Source organism: Anolis sagrei, chromosome 5 (genome assembly GCF_037176765.1).
Source record: "Anolis sagrei isolate rAnoSag1 chromosome 5, rAnoSag1.mat, whole genome shotgun sequence".
In the NCBI taxonomy this organism is placed as follows: domain Eukaryota; kingdom Metazoa; phylum Chordata; class Lepidosauria; order Squamata; family Dactyloidae; genus Anolis; species Anolis sagrei.
Window position 1 is genome coordinate 150,944,198 of NC_090025.1, and position 20,476 is coordinate 150,964,673.

At 36.4% G+C, this 20,476-nt stretch overlaps 1 protein-coding gene across 1 annotated transcript in view; it reads left to right on the forward strand.

Moving 5' to 3' along the window:
* The window catches only part of LRRIQ1 (leucine rich repeats and IQ motif containing 1), a 121,126-nt gene that overhangs the window by 13,143 nt on the left and 87,507 nt on the right, over window positions 1–20,476 (forward strand). The window contains exons 7-11 of the mRNA XM_060777373.2: window positions 842–916; window positions 1,783–3,126; window positions 6,484–6,636; window positions 10,399–10,549; window positions 18,922–19,115. Of these exons, the coding sequence (XP_060633356.2) occupies window positions 842–916; window positions 1,783–3,126; window positions 6,484–6,636; window positions 10,399–10,549; window positions 18,922–19,115 (1,917 nt within the window). The remainder of the gene's footprint in view (window positions 1–841; window positions 917–1,782; window positions 3,127–6,483; window positions 6,637–10,398; window positions 10,550–18,921; window positions 19,116–20,476) is intronic.

Here is a 20,476-nt window from a genome sequence, read left to right on the forward strand (position 1 = left end):
TGCTCAGAATTATGCAAACACTTCGATTTCTCTCATCTGGCATTTTTAAAAACTCTTTCTTTGATGCACCTGCACATGTACCTTCTCTCTCAGACATACTTATTCATCCTCTAAACCTGTTGAAATGATACTGTCTGAAAGATGAACAGCTAGACATTCTAGAAGCTACAATTGCACCAGAAAGAATATCAATATTGTGTGTTTTGAAATGGTTTGAATAAAATCTCAAGGTAATATTGCTTCTATAATTTAACTTCTAGAAAAGCATGTGCCCTAAGGTTAGTTGGCTTTCTCATCTGAGCCCTAAATTTCACACATTTTTTTCTTCCTGTATAGTTTTGTGTATTCGTTTAGTTAGTGGAAACTGTCCCCTTTTTTTCTTTTCAGTTCAAGGATAGAATCCCTTCATTGCCTTGAATGATGCGCCTCCTAATCTGATTTTGGTTGTTTTTTAAATTTGCATTATGGAAGCAAATTTATGCTATCAAGCAAAATGTATGTGACTCTTCCAAAATATTCTTGAATAAAAGAAAGATACATTTTTTTCTACACACTGGACACAATCCATCTAATAGATTTCTTGTTGTTGTGTGTCTTCAGGTTGTTTCAGACTGATGACCGTAATTGTTCAAAGGGGGGTTTGCCTTTATCCAGTGGGTTTCCTTGGCAGAACAAGGATTTGAACCCTGATATCCAGTAACCACCCAAGAGTTCTACTCCAATTCTCAAACCACTACATCATGCTGTTTTTGAGAATCAAACGACTAGAATTATTTTTCTTTATATTATTAATTATTGGAGAGCATTTAGATGGTAACATAAATGACTGTGTTTTGTATAGCAACAGCAGGCTATGATGGAAGAGGAGCTGCTGAAAGAAGAGGAGGTTTGGAAAGAACAGCTAAGACAACACAAGGTAATTTATCTACTAGAACATTGCCAGATCTGTATGGCAGTAGCACATGTGCTGCATTTGTAGCCTAGCTCTACCCTCAACTTTGTTAAACAGAAACACCACCGTTATGGGTTATTTGGCAAACTTAACATCTCATCCTACTTATTCTCCGCCCCCGCCCCCCCCCCCCAAAAAAACAAAACAAAACAAAACCACTGGGCTAATTGAAATGAAAACAGGTTGAAGACATTGGATCAAGGCAGACTAGGAAAAGTGCTAAGCCTTATGAAAAGTGTAAGGGAAACATTAATGGCTCGAAAGATCATTTGAAACTAAGTTCAAAGACAGCCAGGGGTTCAGAATCCAAATAGGGAACTCGAAAAAGATGCAAAACCATGGAGTTCCATTTACTGTTGACTAGCCTGCCAAAAAAAACTCCTTTTGAATTCTTAGTAAATATTCCTCTATGTGGATCTCCTTATTCCTTCGTAATTAGTAGCCTTTGATACCTAACAGTACGGCTACAAATGATTTCATTTCTTAGTTTTATTTCTACAAGGCTATCCAAAGCAGCAGTTAAAAATGCCGGAATAACCATATAATACAAAATATATTGAGCAATAAGTTAAAAAAACACTGTTATGTATAAATGTATATTTTACAAAAAGTTGATCAATTCACTTGGTTTCATGAAGTAAAAAAAATGAGACTGTTTACATACATATAAGTAGAGTTGCTACATAGTTTTTTTTATCTTGCCTCCACTATTTCCTCTACTTCTTTTGGGATAGTTTAATATACAACTATTAATAGTAAACTGTATGATGTATCTTAAAGTTCAACTTTAGATATTTCTTACAATAGCATAATTTCTCATTTGAGTTTAGGAGCTGATTAACAACTTACACATACATATAGAAGAAGAAAAAAGGGCTTTTGAAGAACAACAAGCAATGGAAAGACAAGTCTGGGTGGAGCTGCAAAATATGGCAGCTGTCAAAATCCAATCTGCATTCAGAGCATTTATAGTATACAAAAAATATGCTCCTGCCTTGAAAGAATGGAGAGCTAAATTGAAGAGGAAAAGAGAACTGCGAGAAGCAATGGAAAAGGAATTGAGAGAAAAGCAAGAGAGATGGGATAGGAAGACTCTAGAAAAGAAAGAACAAGAAGAGAGAGAGAGAAAGAGACAACAAGAAGAAGAAAGAGAGAAACACATAGAAAAGATGAAGCAGCTTGAACTATATGAAAAGAAAAAAGAAATTATGAAACTTCAACGAGAACAACTACTCTTAGAAGAACTGGAAAGAAAAGAAAAAAGGAACCTAAAAATTGAGTCCAAAAATATGAGTATGGAGCTACAACTGTTCAAGAAGGAAGAAGATACAGAAAATGCACAAGAAGAGGAGAGTGTAACTGAAACAAGGAAAATGAAGCTTGAATATAGAAATAAAGATGTAGAAATAATGAAGGAACAAAAGATAGAAGAAAAAGAAGATAAAAAATCCACAATGCAAAAGGGAATTGCTCCTCAAAATACAGGTAATGCTTTAGGAAAAGAAAATAGTGAAGAAGAAATAAATGGAAAAGAACAAAAGAAAGATAAAAAAGAAGAACTAATTGTTGAAAGAAAACCGGAAACAGGTTCTGAAGAAGATAAAGAAGATGAGAAACATGGAATAATGCACAAAAAATTACAGTATGCTGATGCAAGAAGTGAAGAAGAAACATTCAAACCCAAAATTAAAGATTTTGAAACAAATAATGAGAAATTATTAGAAAATGATGTGAAAGACATCATAGTGAAGCAAAATAGTGAAGCAAATGTTCTCAGTTTTGCAGTAATTAATCAAGAAAGCAATATACATAGCAATTTTGCAGATGTTCAACTAGATTCTGGAGACAATAGACAGATAGATAGATCTTATACATTTGGAAATCTTGAGAAACAGCAAGTTGCAAAAGAAATTCATGTGAAAGGCATTGATCATCGGACTAAAGTTGAAATTTCTGGCGATTTTTTGGAACAGCCACTTACGCTTTCTGATTCTGTTGAAGAGAAGAGACTAGCATGGATGAAAACATGTAAGTCTTGGTCTAGAATTTATAGGGAACACCAGACCAAGAAGGTGGTTGAAAGAAGTAAACCACGGAAATGTTCTGCTGGCCTGATGCCCCCGCTGAGTGCTGCCTTGATAATCCAGGCTGGCCCTTGGAATGCTCTGCAACAGGCAAGTGAGGATCAGATTTTCAAAATTGTGATGAAGTGTTACCTTGTGATTGTTGTCCATGTCTGTGAATGCTTTGCTAGACTCTACCTTAACATTTATCCCCGTCGAGATAGGAAGAAGTAATCTACAAGACAAAAAGAGCTAAGTAGTTAACATTATAGAAAAGCTTCCCCATGTTCTTTATTGCTGTTAGCCAGGATATGTTCACACATTGCTAAAGCTACATAATATACTGGGGAATATCCTTTGTAGTCTCTAGTTCTACTAAATGGTTTCCTTGCTAATATATTGCAATTAAGCAAGAGTAAGGACTGTGCCTGGCCTGAAGCTTCCCAAACTTTACCCTTCTTACTTATGTGGCATATTGGCATATACAAGAATGAGAACTACTCAAGCATAGAGCAATTGTATCTCACTAGCATCTGAAGTCTGGAACTGTTGAAGGAGAAACTATACCTCAGTAGTGGTTATAGGTTTTGGGTATGTAATCACAAACAACTCTAGGTAGGACATGGCTTAAAAAAATGGTATTATAGGATGATAGAGCTGGACGGAACCACAAAAGTCATCTAGTGTATTCATCTGCTAGGCAAGAATACACAAAGAAACACTCCTGAAAGATGGTCATCCAACCTCTTTTAAAAGGCTTCCACCACTATCTGGAATACAGTAGTTTATTCTACCATTAGAGCTCTGTGCACATACATGGGTGCATCTGCACATACAGTGGAGGGGTGAAGAGAAAACATAAGGGTCTCTGGATAAAGAGAAGGCTTTAATCTTGCTCCTGTTCTCAACATTATTCCTTGAGGTCACTGGCTTTAGTCCAGTGGTTTTCAATCTGTGGGTCCCAAGATGTCCTAAGAGCTGGTAAACTGGCTGGAATATCTGAGAGTTGTAAGTCAAAACACCTGGAAACCCACAGGTTGGGAACCACTGCTTTATTCTGTCCTTCCCTTAGCAGCCCTAGTCCCTTCCCTAGGGATAGGGCTATTGTGGGAATTATCCCTGTAAAAATATGTGATATGATTATTATTAGTAAGGAGGAGTATTAGTAGGAGGAGTATTTGAGTCAGGGAGACTCAAAGTGGCTAACAATAAAACATAACAATGTGTGAATTAAAATCTAACACATACAATTATTAAAATAGCATTAAAATTGGAAGTATTAATAATAAACAGTTTAAACCATTAAAACAATTTTAAACACACTCAAGACCCCCTGACTTAGTCTTAAAAACTTGCTTCTTTAATAGCTTGCTTGAAAAGCAGATGCTATTTCATCACACTAGAGAATGAATCAACTTTAAATCTGGTTTCTGCCTCCTGCAGAATTCTGGGGTTTGTAGTTTAGGGAGGAGCCTCTAACAGTCCCACTAAACTACAAATCCCAATATTCTACAGGAAGCAGAAACCGGTTTTAAAGTGGATTCATTATCTAGTGTGATGAAGTAAGCCTGCCACCAGAAGGACAGCGGGGGGGGGGGGGGGCTTTCTAGCCTCCCTAAGCAGAGAGTTCCAGAATCAAGAGGCAGCTCCCGGGAAAGCTCTCTCTCATGTCTCCACTGGCCAAGCTTGTGTTGGTGGTAAGCCCAAGAAAACGGCCTCTCCTGAGGATCTATTCATGCCAAGAGATAAGATCTGCTAAATAGCCTGGGCCTGGGGTGTAAAGGGCTTTATAACTCATAACCAACACTTTGAATTGTGCCTGGAAACAGATTGGCAGCCAGTTGAACTGTTGTAACAGAGGATTGTTTGCTTCCTGTAGCTAACCTCAGTTAGCAATCTGATCTCAACTCTTTGGACCAGCCAAAGTTTCTGAACACTCTTCAGAGGTAGCTCTAAGTAAAGCACAGTGCAGTGATCCATATAGGATGTTACTAAAGCATGTACCACCATGGCCTGATCAGGTGTCTCGAAGAACAGGCACAGTTGGTATTTATTTATTTCATAAGTGAATTGAGAATACAGTTATGTATATATATATTTTAAAAAACCACAAACAAAGTTAAAAACTTGTAATTATACTAAACTTCCTTTGACCGGAAGCTGGCCACTTGGAGTGCCTCTGGTGTGGCTGTAAGAAGGTCTCATTGTGCATGTGGTAGGGCTCAGAATGTATTGTAATAGGTGGTCTGTAATTCGCCTGCCCCACACTCGCTAGTTGTGGGCTCCACTTTGTAGCCCCATTTCTTAAGGTTAGCTCTGCATCTCATGGTACAAGAGCACAGTCTGTTCAGCACCTTCTAAGTCGTCCAGTCTTCTGTGTGCTTGGTGGGAGTTTCTCATCTGGTATCAGCCGGTGATTGAAGTTCTGGGTTTTAGCCTACCACTTTTGGACTCTCGCTTTCTGAGATGTTCCTACCAGTATCTTTGTAGATCTTAAAACATCTATTTCTTGATTTAAGGTATTGGCTTGCTGGCTGATACCCAAACAGAGGATGTGCCAGAGATGTCAAAGCCTTGGTCCTTTCATTACTGGCTGCTACTTCCCAATGGATGTCAGCTCGTGCAATACTGGCTGAATAGTATAATTTCTCCAGCAGTGTAGGTCTTGACATCCTGTGATGATGTGGCATGTCTCATTAAGAGTCATGACCACTGTTTTAATGTGATGAAATTTATTCCACACTGGGCATGCATTTTCAGCAGTAGAGTAGCAAAACACAAGGGCAGATGTCTTCACTGTATCTGGTTGTGACCCCCAGGATGTGCCAGTCAGCTTTCATGTGATTTTATTTCTTGCACCCAGATATATATATGTGTGTATGTCAGGCAATGCTTCTTGTAAGTCAGAGCATGCTCCAGGGTAACTCCCAAGTATTTTGGTGTGCTGCAGTGCTCCAGTGGGTTTCCACAGTTGGTGCACAAGTTTTAAATGTGCCAAGACATTCCTGGCCATCACAGAAAGCCCGGCCTTTAAGTCCAGCACTAAGTCCAGGAGGACGCCCAAACTGAAAACCTGTGTCTTCAGGGGAAGCTTAATCCCAGAGAGCACTGACCTGTTGATAAAAGTAACAGTTCACTTCCAAAATGATACTTTTGTTCAAAGCTAGACTTCAGAATAGAAAAAAAGTTAGAGAATATTGAAGGTACTAGTGAGGTAGCCGGTGCACTTGTCTCAGTTAACTATGAAGCAGTCTGATATATTTTATGGATTTCCATTGTCTGTTTTGTATTTTTCCTCCCAGATGTAATTTTAAGTTTGTCTTGCTTTTTTAAAAAAAGTAGCCAGGAGCAGCATGTATTGTGATAAGAAATTAGAATGAATTTATTATCATTTACAAGTATAATTCAGCTGAGGTCTGAGTATTTAAAACATCTTTTTGAAATACATATCTTATTCAATGTGTATAGGTCACCACAGTTACCTTTCAAGACTTGCCTGGCTGCAGCCTCTCCACGTTGTCACAGTGTTCAAAGCTTCAGTTCTTGAGACTTCAGCGCTGTGGATTGCTTGCTTTGGAAGGTCTCGGCAATTGCAAAGATCTAAAGTATATAGATGTAGAGGTAACACATACTTTTTTCTGTGTTGAAGTAGAAATTATTTTGAAAGATAACATATCCTGTTCCAAATACAGAATTTATAGCTATATTCCCAGACATAGGTATGCTTATGTGAATTACGTCTACAGTAGCACACATGTGGATACTGATTTTTGATTATATATATTTAAGAACATTTTTGCTTATAATGTGAAAATCTGTAATTCTTCCTACCGTGTCGTTGGAACTTTCATTTGTTTGTTTTCCTATCACTTCTGGTATTTGAACCGTTAGTGTATAGCAACGTAAGCAGCTAGGGAACAGTAACAATTATATCTAGCATTGACTATGGTTGAGAAAAGGACCATATTAGGCAATGAATGGACAACTTTGCAAAACCATTTATCCCCAACTCCTTGGAACCAAGATTAAATCAGAGGAAGTCCTCAAAATAAAAGCTGGGCTGTTGTCTAAAATACAGAGTGAGCTGACAAAGAATATAGCTTTCTATCAATATGAACTTGGACCCTTGGCAGTTTCCCATGCAAAGCAGATCTCCATAGCTGGAAGTATAAATTATCTTGGTGCAGGGATGAATAGTTCCCCGGGATCACAGCATGATGTTCAGGGACCCTGGAAATGATGTAATTTCACATTTACAGCTGACATTTTTTTGGCATGGGGACCTTTTTTTCTTTGAGCAACTTGAGGAACTTTGGCGGGGGGGATTGGATACTGAAATTACTGCAGTTATAATTGGTTCTGGAATGGAAATCATTTGATAATTGGCACAAAGATTAATTTTTTTAAAGAATTGATCTGGGGGCAGTAGAGCTTTGGGGCAGTACAGCTTTTCCACCTCTGACTTGATAAATAATATGTGTTCCTAAGTATTGCTTGCCAAATTGTACCAAAGTTAAGGATGGGGAATTTTCAGGAAACAATTGTTCAGTGCTAAGTTGCTTAATAATTCTGCCCATCTACATTTTATTATTATTATTATTATTATTATTATTATTATTATTATTTCACAACCCTTAGTCCAGGCTGCCTTCTTTGTAAGCCAGACTTTTCCTCTTAGCCAATCTTCTCATTCAGATGGGGCAGTGGAAGTAACAGTGTCAAAGGTTGGGAATGAGGAAACACCTGCAGACTTTTTAATGTTTGCCTAGTATCTCTAGACCAGGGGTCCTCAAACTAAGGCCCAAGGGCCAGATACGGCCCTCCAAGGTCGTTTGCCCAACCCTCACTCAGGGTCAGCCTAAGTCTGAAACGACTTGAAAGCACACAACAATAACAACTCTATCTCATCAGCCAAAATCAGGCCCACACTTCCCATTGAAATACTAATAAGTTTATATTTGTTAACATTGTTCCTCATTTTAATTATTGTATTGTTTTAAAGTGTTTCGCACTACAAATAAGATATGTGCAGTGTTCATAGGAATTCATTCATGCTTTTTTCAATTATCATCCGGCCTTCCTACAGTTTGAGGGACAGTGGTGGAGGCGCCTTCTTTGGAGGCTTTTTAACAGAGGTTGGATGACCATCTGTCAGGGGTGCTTTGAATGTGATTTTTGTGCTTCTTGGCAGGAGGTTGGACTGGATGGCCCAAGAGGTCTCTTCCAATTCTATGATTCTATGACTGTGACCTGGCCCTCTGTTTAAAAAGTTTGAGGACCCCTGCTCTAGACAAATGTAAGGGTCTATGGTGGTTAAACCTTTGTGCTGCTGAATTGCTGACCTGAAGGTTGGCAATTCAAATCTGAGAGATGGGATGAGCTCCTATTGTTAGCCCTAGCTTCTGCCAACCTAGCAGTATAAAAACATGCAAATGTGAGTAAATACATAGGTACTGCTTTGGCGGGAAAGGCATAAGACGCTCCAAGCAGTCATGCTGGTCACATGACCAGGAGGTGACAACTCAGGCTCCTTGACTTGGAAATGGAGAACAATATCTCCCCCAGAGCCAGATATGAGCACTGCCTTCAAATCCAGAAATGAAAGGAAAAGCCTTTGCATTTGTTTGTGTTTGTGTGTGTCATTGTATTGTAACTAGGCATCAAATATTTGCCAGTATTTGTTTGCACTGTAATCCGCTCTGAGTCCCTATGGGGAGAAAGGCAAAATATAAATGAAGTATTATTATTATTATTATTATTATTATTATTATTATTAAGTTTTGGAAATCCAAAGAGGTTGTGTAATGCAAAATTCTAGCCTCAGACATAGCACTATTTTAAGGTTAGGCTAAAGCTGTTGTCTCCCTACAAATGAATTGGATCTTGGAACATTGCCTGAGAGAGAAAGAGAGATAATGGTACTGCATAAGTTGTTACAATTTCTTTGAAAGGGTTGTGTTACATGCTACAATTATTTTAAGAAATATTCACTTTTCATTAAAATTTAATTTGAAAGTAGCAAAAATGACCCTAAGTCTACCCTAGAAACACCTTCCCAAGTGTTTATTAGGTTCTAAATAAATGTTATTTGTTACACTTTTTAAAAATAACATTACAGATTATTACCTTGCATCAAAAACATAATGCCTTTGGCTTCCTTGTTGTTAACAAGCAACAATAATGAAAACATATTATCCACAACATAGTTAGATGTAATACATTTCTTTCAAGTTCTAACAACAAACAAAAAGGACATCAAAGTTAAGAGTATCACAAATATCCATCTTCTTTCTGTCAAGTATCTGAATTATACCAAGGGAGAGAGTATTTTTCCCAAATGCTGTAGGTTGTGAGTCTTAGCAGTTCAGTTTGTATGATCAATTGTCATGAATGATGATAGGAAGAGCAGAAAACATCTAGAGAGCACCAAATTTTAAAAGGCTGGCAAAATTTGACAGCAAAGATTGGCGTAATTTTTCCTTTCTATTCCACTGGTTTAGAGCTTCATGCCTCAAAGAAATGAGATGTCTAGGAGTGTCCAGTCTTTTGCAGCTTAAGCAGACTGGGTGCCAGAAGAGCATTACCAATTTCTTCAAGTATTAAGTTTGATACATAGTCAGACCAAAATTATTCACTGACTTGGAGTGCCACAAAAGCAGTAGTAAAATTTCGTATAAAATATACTTAGCTATTTGTATTTTAAAGGGATATTCGGAGTTCAAAATGAAGCATGCTTCAGAGTGGACACATTCCAGAGACTGGATGGTGGTGACAACACTCAGTTTTTGTGTCTTGAAGTGTTCCAGACATCTGCAATATTTTGACTTATGGAAATGACATGGCATCACTCCCAGTTGCTCTTGGGGTCTTTTTTGAGCATTTTCGAGGTTTCAGTTTGGTTTGTTTACTGTTTTATGGTGCCCCCAGTCAGCATTTTAAAATTCCATAGAACTTTTTAAAGGCATAATGTTGTGGGAGTTTGATACACACACATATACTTGCACAGTTATTTACATAAATAAAAGGTGGTATGGACCTGGGTGAGTCAATAGTAGTAATAAAATCCACATTCGACACATCCTGGTCTACATAGCCCTTTTGACATGTTCATGCACATACATGCACAAACTGGTCTGTGAGCTATACAGTTTACTTTCTCATAATATTCTCCATAAATCTGATATTGAGCGATATTGGGCAATTTAAAAATATTAGAAAATTAGGATGACATTTTAAACATAATTGTCTGTGTCAATCTCATTGAACTAAATGAACTGCAATTTTATCTTGACATGCATAGTGTTTTTATTTAGTCCAAATATTGAAAGATAAAAATCCTGTCTCATTTTTGCTTTTTTGCTTATTGTTCTTTATTTGTTACAGGACAATAATATTCAGGTGATTAATTGTGAGAATCTAGAAAATCTTTGCATTTTAATTCTGAATGAAAATAATATATCATCTCTTCATGGTTTACATGGCTGCAGTAGTCTCTTGAATCTTGAACTTTCTTACAACAAAATAACTCGAATTGGTAAGGCACTGAGAGTGAGTATTTCAGATTGTAAATAATAGAGTTGTAACTATGAGCAGTTTAATTAATGTGAAACTTTTTTGTGATTAAAAACAGATTCTTGCTTAGTTAGTTGGGATCAGTAATATCTTTGTTTTATAACCTTTTTAAAAAAAATAAGGTTAGATAAATTCAAAACTGTCATGATTACATCATCATGAGAGAAGTTTTGCCATAAATACTTTTCAGTCAGGAAGATTCCAAACTAATTGTAATAGGCTCTCCATGTTGGTATTGGTCAACTTCACATAATATAAATTAAATTAGTAGAACAGCTACTCCTGATCATAGCATGTTATATCAAGAAAAGAATGATCTGTAATATTACATTTACTCTGAAAGGGATGCCAAGATACTCTTGCCTACTTTTTATGATGGAAAACAATGGAGTTAAGGTCACAACCCCATCAGGCAGACAGCAGTACCCCATAATAACATTAGTTTTCTGGTTAAAGCAATAGATGGAGCTAACAAGAAGAGGGGGGAAAAGCTGGGGGGGGGGCGTTTGTATTTTCCCCACAGCTTTTTGGGGTGAGGAGTTGGATTTTTTCCCCAAGCTTTTCAAAATTTCAAATCACAGCTTCATTGCAGTGTCCTGTAGAATCTAACAGGACCTATTGAAAATATTACACTTCTGTCAGCTTAGCTTTACTATAATGTGTCAGAGAAATAGTACTTGCATGTATGCGATTGCTTGTTATCAAAGTGTGCATTCAACCTAAATTGTAGGAAATGATGTGCCAGTATATTATTAAGAAATTGTTGTTGCATGCTCTTGGGCTTTCCAATTTATGGTGATCCTAAAGTGGCCCTAACTTGAGATTTTCTTGCTCTGAGCTTGATAGAATGTGATCAATGGGTATCCATGGCCAGGTAAGGATTTGAACACTGATCTCCATATACCTACCTAGTCCCACAGCCTACTACGCCACAGTGGCTTTAAACAGTTTTATAATTAAGCTAAAAAAATAAAATAACGATGTGACTTGCTAGCTCAAGACAAATATTATGTAATTATAAAATTACATTATTTGGATTTGAGGACTTAGGCATGGTAATGTTGTAATATTTTAATAGCTAATATTTTAATGTATTTATAATTTCTTGTTATTTTACTTAATTTTTTTAATTGTTTTATTGGGTTTCTTCCCACTCCCACCCTCTCCTCCTTTTACATGCAATTTATACATCAAACTACAGAAGTTAAATTTGAAATATCAGTTGTTTTACTTAATGTTAATTTTTTTTTTACTGATTGTGTGTGTGTTGGCATCTAATAGTTGCCAGTTGTGAGCAGCCCTGAATCCCTTCAGGGGTTGAGAAGGATGAGATACAAATGCTCGAAATAAAATAAATAAATAAATAATGAATACAGTCCAGAAACTAAACATATCAGAGATCCCCATGTAAGAAACAAATTGAAGGTCACCAATAAGCATGTTGTAATGTCATTTTTCAGATTCCAAAAGCTCTCCAGTATTAAAGTAGCTGAATGAACATTTCTGTCCAATATAGACAAATGTCTCTCTATCACCTACATTACAAACTTAAAAGACTAAAAGAAGACATTTGATCATTTTCAAGTGAACCAAAACTTGAGAAATTAGGGGTTTTTTTTCCACCCTGATTATTTATTAGATCCATACAAGCAATCCCACTGGCTATATTTTGGATTGTGGAATCATCCATGTAGAAGTGACATATTTTAGGCATAAGCTTATTTATAAGTGAATAGTGAATGTTGGTGTTTATTAAATTCCAAATACCTTTAATCCAAAGTAAACCAACAAGGTGGACTGATTGGTAACAGAAATGCTGGGATCTGTGCTCAATCTGTCTTCGGTGCCAGTAGTTCTGTAAGGGATTACTTGTTTCAGATGGATTTCCTTATGTGGAGTATCTGAAAGATTAATGTGAAAGTGACATAATATGAATTGATGAGTTTCGGCTATGAAAACTCCAGAGCCAATGGGGCAAAAGCCTCCTATCCTGTCTGTATATACAATGAAAGTACTGTATGTTAAACATAAGTGAGATGAGTTTGAATGAGAAAGTAGATGTTCAAAAAAACCACTTGGAGCCTGATTTTCAGTCCTCGTCAGTTGCTTTGGGGAGGTCTGGTTAGTAAGTTACATAGCATACATTTTGTGTTACACAATAACATATTGATCGGACTTTTTTTCTTTAAAAAATCATGGAATCACACAAAGATAGACTTGTAAAGGCTTGCTCCCACCTCTTCCATCTCTAAATCCTGTAGAATTTCTTTAGGGAAATTTGACAGTTGCCATGAAACAATCTCTGTGCACTGACACATACAATATTCAATGTAAAATTGTTCTGTGGTTGCTCCAATAAAACAAGGCTTAGTAGTATTTTAATGTTTTACTAGCTTCTTATTGTTTTTACATATGTAATGTAAAACTGAATGTAGAGAGCTGAGTATAGAAAACTCAATTGAGAAAATTCCTATAGTATATCCTGTGACTGCTGCCTACTCATATGAGGGGATTTACATTTACCAACCTCTTTATTGTGTGCTTTCAAAAGAAACAGCAAACCTAAATTAGGATTTTGAGAAGGTGAAGTGGAGAGTAGACATCACTCTCAAAGGCCAGTAAGTTTGGAGGGAGATTTCCTTGTTTTTTATCCCAGGCTTCTCCCCCCCCCCCCCCAAAAAAAAATTGGAATAGTTTCCTTTTGAAAAAAATGAAAGAAAACAATTGAATCAGGACCCCTTGCAGAAAAATGCAGAGATTGGTATTTATTTATTTATTTACTTATATACTGCTGTTCTCAGCCCGAGGGCAACTCACAGCGATTCACAACCAATAAAAACAGCAATAATTCAATGCAATAATGTAACAGCAATTAACAAATTAACATATTACCCAAACAATAAACAATTACTGCATTAACCAATCACTATCGTCTCATCATCCAAAAACATAATCCAGAATTCATAATCCATTGTTCCATTCCTATGTTCATTGCCAATCATTGCACTAGTTATTCGAACGCCTGCACAAACAGCCAGGTCTTCAATTTTTTGCGGTATACATACACTGTTCCACATCCAACTCCTATTGGAAATACCTCTGTCATAGATACAGGTGCAATGTGTTTTTATGGGTGGATCATTTTCTGAAACCCTCAGTGATGCAGCGGGTTAAACCGCTGAGCTGCTAAACTTGCCAACCAAAAGGTCGGTGGTTCGAATCCGGGGAGCGGGATCAGCTCCTGCTGTTAGACCCAGCTTCTGCCAACCTAGCAGTTCAAAAACATGCAAATGTGAGTAGATCAATAGATACCGCTCCAGCGGGAAGGTAACAAACGACACACCATGCACTCATGCCATCTGCATGATCTTGGAGGTGTCTATGAACAACAGCTCTTCAGCTTAGAAATGGAGATGAGCACCAACTCCCAGAGTTGACTAGACTTAATGTCAAGGGAAAACCTTTACCTTTAATATTCTGGAGTGAATGTGCCCATCTCAGGAGTGAAGCTCTTCTCTGTCAGTTAAGGAGTGCCCTGTTATTTCCTACAAACTTAGTCAATTGATCTGCTTGGTTTTTGCTAATGGTATTTCTAAGTAAAAAAAAATATATGCTTAGGACATTCATAGAAATGTGCATTTCAGAAGACCAGCTTCATTGTGTGAAATGTCTAGGTCTTACACAGAACTCTTTGGCACAAAATAATAAAAATAAAATCAGAAATGGAGACAGTTTGCAAATGTTGATAGCAAAGCAATACATTTATTTCTAGTGTGGTCCTTATAATGAAATTTAGGTCAAGTCCCTTTCCACGCAATGAAATTTGATCATATTTGGATTGACTGCTTCTTTGTATATTGTGAGTCCACTAGATGGTGCTGGCTAGCTTTTGAGTGCATTTTCACTTCCAGCAATATCTAAACAAGCAATTTGCAGTATTATCTATAAAGTTGAATGCATTTTAGAAATTATTTCTCAGTTTGGCCTCTTAGAACTCATATGGTATTTTAGCTCTTAAGCTTTTAAGAAACTGAGGAAGTTTAAGGTTTGTTTGTCTCAGAACATAGAGGGTTTTTGTTTTTTGTTTTTTACAGTATGAGTCAATGCATGCCTGCCATTAAGCCCCACAAGTTCCTTGGTATTGATCCCTTAGGAATATGTGTATAGGTTAGGCATGTAATGCTGTGAAATGTAGATTTGGCCTAAATATATTTAGGTTAGAAGGCAAAGTTGCTGCTCCTGCTTTCTTAATTAATATTAGGAAAGGCTTTTTACATTAGGGCAGGAGTCATGCCTGTGGCTATTATCTACACTGAGATTCCAATCATGGTTTTAGTTTAGTTTGAAATATACATGTCAACATTTTTCAGAGCATTTCCTAGCGTAGAAGATGTTTGTACGTAGATTTTAAATACATTTATTTACTACATGTATTTATTTACTACATTTATATCCCACCCTTCTCACCCCAAAGGGGACTCAGAGTGGCTTTACAGACAGACAGCAATTTGATGCCTTTAACAAACAGACAATAAAATAAATAAGTACTTTTATACCAAAAAGTTAAAACATTCTAATATTAAAACCAACTATTAAAATTATGCTGTCTAAAATCGTAATCCAATGCTGTTCCATATTGTCATATCAGTATTTCATATTCTTATATTGCACTGAGCTTCTATCCACAGGCTTGGTCCCATAAACACGTATTTACTTTCTTCCTGAAAGTTAGGAGGGTGGGGGCTGCTCTAATTTCGCAGGGGAGGGAGTTCCATAGGCACTTTAGAGAAGGCACTTTATCTCGACCCCACCAACCACAGGGCCTCCCCAGATGAACTTCATCACCGAGATGGTTCATACGTTCAGAAAGATAAGCTGGGCTGGAATTCTTTAGGCTAAAGCCAGAAATTTGAATTGTGCTTAGTAGCAAACTGTCAGTCACTGAAATTATGAACTCAATAGCAAAGGCATTTTGCACATTGTTCTTTCCTGCATATGAAAATAGCTTCTTCAGATCACTAAACCCTGTTAAAAGAATAGATCAGCTCATATTGGAGTGATACTTAAATGTTTCAGAATTTACACTAAGAGTCCATTGTGTTCACTCTGGATTTTGGAGTCAGTGGCAGAAAGCTGCAGAAAGGTGTTTGGCTTTTGTTCATTCTTCTTTTCCTCCACCAGACATTGCTCAATAGAAAAAAGCAAGCTACAAAGATGTCATATTTGTTATGAATTTCTTTTTCTCTTCTGCAGTAAGACTTAAGAGGCTACTCACTCTCACATGCATGCACATTCACTTTTGCAAAAAAAGTGTTTTTAATTTGATATTCATTTAATTGTGTAAGTAATTTTTATGTGCAGTTTATAGTGTTTTCTTGTATTTATCAGGATGATACGTATTGAAAAGAATCACAGATTCTATGCCTTTATGGTTATTTAACTGTTTTTGTATTCCATTGCCACTTTTTAACAAACTGCTCATAGGGTAACTACTAGGACAAGTTAATGCAGATGCAAATTTCATAGACTGCACTTTTCAAGATTTATGCTGCAATGCTGTTATATAGAGCATGTCTTGACCAAACTGTAAGATGTATCTCTTCATTGGCAGCATAATTAATTCACATTTCTCTAGATAAAGCAAAGTGATAGTGCTAGAAAAATTAGTAGCTGAAAGTAAAACAGACTCCACCCCCCCTTTTTGAGTGATTTTTTATATATGAGAGAGCATGCATACTTTTAATGTTTAGAGAAAGTTATGAGCTTGTTTTTCTTAAAACACAAAGCTTAAGCTGATTGTTTTTCAAAAAATTATTTATTCTATTTTCTATAGAATCCCCTGAGCGGGGATTCAGAGCAGCTTACAGATGGGCCACTTCAGTTCCACAGTGCAATACAAATTAAATAAAATACAACACATTAACAGAAGTCTGTTATGCAAATGTAAAACCTATATGAGTTAGCATTAGAGTTCATTGTAATTGTGTGGGGTAGTACAAGAGAACATCAAAGTTGCGTTCAGAGCTACATTTGATAAATCAGGAACGCGAGATTGTTATATATACAGAATACATTTTTTCTAAAAATGCATATTTTCAAAATCATCAAAATAGTAAATAACAACTTTTACCATATATCGTCACTTGTAAGTTGGCAACATGTGTAAGTCAAGGGCAAGTTTTGTTGCCCAAATTATGGATTTTGATATGACCCATGAATTTGTGTCATTCCATAGAGAGGGGAAGGCACCAGTGTCACCTCAGAGAGCCGGCTGCCCCCAGCTGATACCACCTCAATTTTGCCAGCCCGGCATTCAAAAAGGCCAGAAGCGGTGCCTTGACAGAGAGAGTAGAGTGGTCTGATGCTTCTTTTAGATTCTGCAGGGATGGTGTAAGCCCTTCACTTTCACCATTATACTCAGAGAAGGGGGTGGTTCCTTTTTTCTATAAGAGTCAAGGTATAGCACTCACATTGACCCTTAAATAAGTCAACCCAGGTTTTTAGAGTTAATTTTTGACCAAAGTTTCTAGACTAATATATGAATACATAATATAGTTGTTAAAGTGAGCAAATTACATTGATGAACTGAGTTCTGTTATCATAACTTTATATGAATTCAAACTCTTATAGTAGGGCTGTAAAGAACACCCTCAAATTGTCTCATCCCCAGTAAGAATTATTATCTTGACTTATCACACTGACAAGGAAATAGTAAATCTGTTCACGTTTTTTTCTATTTTGGGACTTCTTCAGATAAATGAGTGGATGGATAAAAAAATAGATGGGTTTTTTACACAATGAATTCTGGGGTTTTGCAACAAAAGAATTTGCACAGTCTATATATATAGCTCAACCAAATTTTTCACAAGAGATGTCCTGGTTTAAAAGAAATTGTAAGAAAATGTGCAAAAGTACTTGCAGTCTCACCCAGTAGAAAGAAAGAACTTTTGAAGTAAGCCATTCAAGAGAATAACAAGTGAAGATTTATCATCTTAACTCTTCAGTATCAAGTCATGATGTATATAGGGTGTACCTATCTTGACAGCTAGTCCAGACAAACTTCAGGTAACACTTTCTAACAAACAATTTCTTTTTCACATTCATATCACAGGAAGTTACTGGAACTGTACAGCTGCTTGGATTGGGTTTAGGATCTAGATCAGGCATCCTTAAACTGTGGTCCTCTAGCTGTTTGGGCTTCCAACTACCAGAAGCCCTAATGAGCTTGTTCATTTGTCAGGAATTCTGGGAGTTAAAGGCCCAAACAGTTGGAGGGCCATAGTTTGAGGATGCCTGATCTCGATGCAAGGTCTTCATTCTTCAAGAACGTATGCCAAATGTAGTGCAGCAAATATTTATGCCATTTGGGATGTTGGGACCCAGTCTTTGGAATACTCTTCCCATAATTGCTCATCTGGCATTTAGTCATTCCAACACCAAGCAAAGACTGTTTATTTTCTTTGTCATTTCTCATAACTTAGCTTCAAAACACATTTTTTAAAAATCTTGTTAGATATTCATAACATAGTAAATTTTACTGTTTCCATTGTTAATTATTACCATTGATATATGTATTATTAGTATACCTGTTTTTAATATGGCAACTTTCATATTGTGAAATTTATCACTGTGAGTGATAAATTCATTTTTTAAAAGAAAATAAAATGAAATACAGAATGTGCTGATGTGATCCTGCTGTTTGTTAACTGGTTTCAAAAGAGTTGGGAAATTAGCTAGCTGTATCTGTGCTTTGAGCAAGCCTGAGATAGTGGTTTGAGACCTGGACTACAACTCTGCAAACCAGAGTTTGACTCCTCACTCGACCATGAAAACTCACTGGGTGACCTTGGCCAGGTCATTCTCTCTCAGCCTCAGACTAAGGCAAAAGTAAGCCTTCCCTGAATAAATGTTTGCAAGAAAACCCCACATAGGATTGCTTTAGGGATACCATAAATCAGGAGCAATTTGAAGACACACAACAACAATAACAGCAGCAGCAATCAGTGCTTTTTGTTATTTAGCAATTATGCAAAAATAAGTAATTGTCTATGAATATTTGATATAAAGATGACATTTTTTACAGTGCACTGCACTCTTACAAGAATCGGGTACAAGTTTTAACTGTCATGTCTTCATCTCTCTGGCAGAGAATTCTAAAAACTTCATAAAAATAAAGCCCAGGATTCTGCAAGATGTAACTGTCTGGTGTGAAAGAGACACAGAAGATGGGCAATTTATTTTATGTATACATATATATAAATTATTTTCTTGAATAAATAAGTCAAACCAAGCCATTCAGATACGATTTAAATAAAAAACTGTACTTTTTTTTAGGGGGATTGGAGTCATTAAAAAATCTCCAGCGACTAGTTGTAAATCATAATCAACTCATCAGCACCAAAGGACTTTCTGAAACTCCTACTCTAGTATATATAGATTGTTCCTTTAATCATCTTACTCATGTTGAAGGTATTGAAAACTGTGGCGTTCTTCAAATTCTGAAGTTAAAGGGGAACAATCTCAGTGAGGTAAAAATAACGTCTTAGTTTTATATAGGTGATATTTAACATGTTGTTTAATAGGTGAGATATGATCATTCATGTGTGCTTTAATTGATTAAATTTACATTTGAGTAAAAACAATTTATCAGAGTAAAAAAAACACCTTTTTTGTTTTGGAGAGTGTATGTATATGTAATTTTAGATGAGGGAAATAATATTGTGGTCTCAAGATACGAGTGGCTCCAATCTACCAGACCATGATCCAAGTGCCCATAGAAATGATATATCTGAAAACACACTCATCCCATCAAAACTGACTAGGACAAAAAGGAAAATTGGAACTAGGCATCCAATAACTTCTAGGATTGATTTCAGCCATACAGGTGTGGCCTTTGGGAACATAGTAGACCCTTCCCACAGTTTTTTTTAACCCCATTTAAGACAATGCACATACATTTGCTCAAGTGTAAGGGAGAATGCCTCTCTTCTTGCTATCACATCACATGGAATTTATTTCTTGGAAAATGAGTATGTAGTTTAACACTCAACTGCTTTAAATGACATGTAATCGCTGAATGTGTTACTCACTGTTCTGCATTGACCATGTCCATTGTTTTGATTCAGTCATAATGTAACCAGCAGATGGAAGTCAAGAACCTTCAAGAAATAGAAAACATAGACACACATATGGCATGTATGTTGCCGGTGAGCATGCTCACTGTACACATTGTGTGTATATGTTGGAATCTTTAGGTAAAATTGGTAAATATATGCAAAATCATTATGGCACAGATCCATTGGCATAAATACACTTTTTATTCTATAATCAGACAAAATTTCAATCAATTTAATAATAATAATAATAATAATAATAATAATAATAATAATAATGACAACTTTATTTTTATACCCCGCCTCCATCTCTCCAAAGGAACTGGGAGTGGCAGCTTACACATGGGAAAAGATGTCCACAGAACATCAAAGAAAAAACATCAAAGCAAAAACAATAAATGAAAACCAAAAGTACGATTAAAACAAAATAGAGCAAAACATAACTATCAGATAAAACACAATTAAATAATCTATTGGGGTATTAAAATAGCAACCTTAAAACTTACTCAGACAATACACAACCAAAACCAATAGCCAGAAATACTAAGATGGGCATGATCAGGTTATAAAAAGGACCAGGTCTGGGATAGTGCAAAACAGCGTAGTACAGGGTGAGGGGATTGGAAGAAGTACAGAGAACAGAGTATGGAAGGCCACATTGTCTGCTCTACTCAACTCTTATAATGTAAAAATCACTATGACACAGATCCATTTGACATAATTACCCTTTTTATTCTGTAATCAGACAAAATTCAATCAATTTCTTGAGTAGACCA